Source organism: Marmota marmota, unplaced genomic scaffold, assembly GCF_001458135.2.
Source record: "Marmota marmota marmota unplaced genomic scaffold, marMar, whole genome shotgun sequence".
NCBI lineage: Eukaryota > Metazoa > Chordata > Mammalia > Rodentia > Sciuridae > Marmota > Marmota marmota.
In genome coordinates, this window is record NW_026000019.1 from 2952327 (window position 1) to 2956240 (window position 3914).

Sequence of the window (3914 nt, forward strand, 5' to 3'; positions counted from 1 at the left end):
TTTTTTTTTTTTTTTTTTTTTTCTTTGCAGAGTGGAAAAAGACCAAGTTCGGTGGAATACACTTTTGACACCATATTTGTTAATGGTTTTGACCTTATAACAGCTGTAGGTTAATGGAGAAAATGGGATTAATACGAGAATAAGGTGAAAGCGTCTAAACAAGTTAACAAACTATCATAAAATATTTGGATTTTTCCCGCCCCTTTCCTTAGAGGATAACTTTTTCTATCCTGGTCCCTACTCCCAGCCAATCGCAAAGGACTAGAAATGGTTCCAAATTGTAAATGGGAAACCTACTCTGACAGAAACCTCAAACTATACTAATTAAAAATACTTTTGGACAACTCCAATTTTTAAAATCGCGCTCAGAAGATTCAGTGGTGTCCTTGAATAACTGGGAACATTTAACTAAATTCAATATACCAGTGCCTTACCGACATATCCCGTGGTCCCCCCTCTCCCAACCCCCACCTTTATTCCTCTTGTTAAAGTAGAAGAGGGGAAGGCAACTTTGTGACAAAACAATGGCTTGACCAGTTTTGAAAAAATACATATATTTTTATGTGCAGCAAATAACCCTACATATACAGAAGTATGTGGGTGGTTTCATATACCATGTTTGGCTATTTTGCAACTGTGAATTGAGAAATTTTGTCTGTTCCAGGAATGTTTTCAACCCAGTATTTTCTTGAGCCCCACCCCCAAACACGCATACTATAAAGAACTGACTGCTCTTGTCTATCCCACAAACTTTTTATTCATACCTATATGAGAACACAGAGTATGTCTTGGCTTCCTTGTTGATGGAGTTGCCTTCCTCCTCATATACAAAACTAAAGAAGAACAGACCTGTTTCCACAGGTATCCTAATGTCTAGCACATTCTTTGGTACATAATAGGCAGGTTGGATAGAGTCTCAGTAAATGGTGAAGTAATAAGCAGGATGAGTTCAAGGAATTTAAGGTTACAAAACAGAGTAAGTCTCTGAAAATTATAATTTATTTTATTTCATATACAGATAATGTCCAAGCCATCTCCTTAAAATTACTTCACTAGGCTCCCAGCCAGTTGGAGGCCATCCTCAGCAACTTGATAAGACTCTTTTGTCTCAAGAATTAAAAAGGGGTGTAGCTCAGTGGTAGTGCACCCCTGGATTCAATCCCCAGTACCCTCCCCACACACACACAAATTGACTCCTAATGTGGGTTTAATGAGAATATAAAAATGCAATAAAAGGTAATATTAGTAGTAGAGATGAAAATTTTAAAAATTAATAAGAAAAAGGTAATCTTATTTGTTTGCCTTGGGCAAAAGTTGTTCATTTCTCCTGTTATGAACTCTAGAACAATACTATGAGTTCTCCTCATAGAATGGATGAGCATCCATCAGAAAATATCATGTATTTTGGGAAATAGTGGATCCAAGATCACTACATGGAATTTTACCACTTCCTCAGTTGCAAACAATACCTGTCCTTTCCAGAAATGTTCAGGTTTTGTTTTATTCTGATGCATTTTCCAAATGACAAATCCCTAAGGTTTAGATCGTATAAGGTCTGTTTAGATAGGCATTTGGGAAATGCAGTTTGAAAGTGAAACTAGAGATAGTATAAGTCTCATACTGCTCAAGGGAACCATACACCAACAAGACATAACAATCATGAATGTATATGCCCCAAACAATGGTGGGCATATTACATTCATGGTATCTTCTCAAGTTGACCACAACACAATAATCTTGGGTGATTTTAACACACCTCTCTCACCACTGGATAAATCTTCCAAACAAAAGTTGAATAAAGAACCTATAGAACTTAATAATACAATCAATAACTTAGACTTAACTAACATATATAGATTATTTCAACCTGCAACAAGGGGATACACATTCTTCTCAGCAGCACATGGATCCTTCTCTAAAATAGACCATATAATATGCTACAAAGCAACTCTTAGCAAATATAAAAAAGTAGAGATACTACCATGCATTTTATCAGATCATAATGGAATGAAATTGGAAATCAATGACAAAATAAAAAATAAAAATTTCTCCACACCTGGAAACTAAACAATATGCCACAATGGATTGCAGAAGACATCAAGGAGGAGATTAAAAAATTCTTAGAGGTAAATGAGAACCTAGACACAGCATATCGAAATCTCTGGGACACTATGAAAGCAGTACTTAAGAGTAAAGTTCATTGCATGGAGTTCATTCCTTAAAAGAAGAAAAAGTCAACAAATAAATGACCTCACATTATATCTCAAAGCCCTAGAAAAATAAGAACAAATCAACAGCAAAAGCAGTAGAAAGCAAGAAATAATTAAAATTAGGCCTGAAATGAATGAAATCAGAACAAAAGAAACGATTGAAAAAATTGACAAAACAAAAAGTTGGTTATTTGAAAAAATAAATAAAATTGACAGACCCTTAGCTATGCTAATGAAGAGAAGGAGAGAGAAAACTGAAATTACCAGCATATGTGATGAAAAAGGTAATATCACAACAGACTACAGAGTGCAAAGGATAATTCGAAATTATTTTGAAAACTTATACTCTAATAAAATAGAAGACATTGAAGGCATCAACAAATTTCTTAAGTCATACGATTTGCCAAGATTGAATTAGGAATATATACACAATTTCAAACAGATCAATATTAAGCGATGAGATAGAAGACGCCATCAGAAGCCTACCAACCAAGAAAAGCCCAGGACAGGAAGGATACACAGCCAAGTTCCACAAGAAGAACTACAAGTTGTACAAGAAGAACTAATACCAGTACTCTTCAATTTATTTCAGGAAATAGAAAAAGAGGCAGCACTTCTAAATGCATTCTATGAGGCCAATATCACCCTGATCCCAAAACCAGGCAAAGACATATCAAAGAAAGAAAACTTCAGACCAATATCTCTAATGAACATAGATGCAAAAATTCTCAATAAAATTCTGGCAAATCGAATACAAAAACATGTCAAAAAGATCATGCACCATGATCAAGTGAGATTCATCGCAGGGATGCAAGGTTGGTTCAACATACGGAAATCAATAAATGTAATTCATCACATCAATAGAGTCAAAGATAAGAATCATATGATCATCTCAATAGATGCAGAAAAAACATTTGAAAAAATACAGCACACTTCCATGTTCAAAACACTAAAAAAAACTAGGGATAACAGGAACATATCTCAACATTGTAAAGGGTACGTATGCTAAGCCTGAGGTCAACATCATTCTAAATGGAGAAAAATTAAAGGCCTTCCCTCTAAAAACTGGAACAAGACAGGGATTCCCTCTTTCACCAATTCTATTTAACATAGTTCTTGAAACACTGGCCAGAGCAATTAGATGAAAGAAATTAAAGGGATATGTACAGGAAAAGAAGAACTTAAATTAGCACTATTGACTAACGATATGATTCTATACCTAGAAGACCCAAAAATCTCCACCAGAAAACTTCTAGAACTAGTAAATGAATTAATCAAAATAGCAGGATATAAAATCAACACCCATAAAATCAAAGGTGCTTCTGTATATCAGTGACAAAGCCTCTGAGAAAGGAATGAGGAAAACTAACCCATTTACAATAGCCTCAATAAAATAAAATAAAATACTTGGGACTCAACGAAAGAGGTGAACTATACAATGAAACTACAGGACCCTAAAGAAAGAAATCAAAGAGGACCTTAGAAGATGGAAATATCTACCTTGCTCTTGGATAGGCAGAATTAATATTATCAAAATGACCATACTACCAAAAGCACTATTCAGATTTAATGCAATTCCAATCAAATCCCCAATGGCATTCCTCATAGAAATAGAAAAAGCGGGTTGTGGCTCAGCGGTAGAGCGCTTGCCTGGCATGCTCGAGGCCCTGGGTTCGATCCTTAGCACCACATAAAAATAAATAT

The 3914-nt window shown here is 35.1% G+C and overlaps 1 protein-coding gene across 1 annotated transcript in view; it reads right to left on the reverse strand.

Moving 5' to 3' along the window:
- Positions 1–440, reverse strand: part of Cdc73 (cell division cycle 73) — a 122013-nt gene extending 121573 nt beyond the window's left edge. Inside the window, exon 1 of the mRNA XM_048810213.1 lies at positions 435–440. Coding sequence (XP_048666170.1) covers positions 435–440 — 6 coding nt within the window. The remainder of the gene's footprint in view (positions 1–434) is intronic.
- Between the last annotated feature and the right edge of the window lie 3474 nt (positions 441–3914).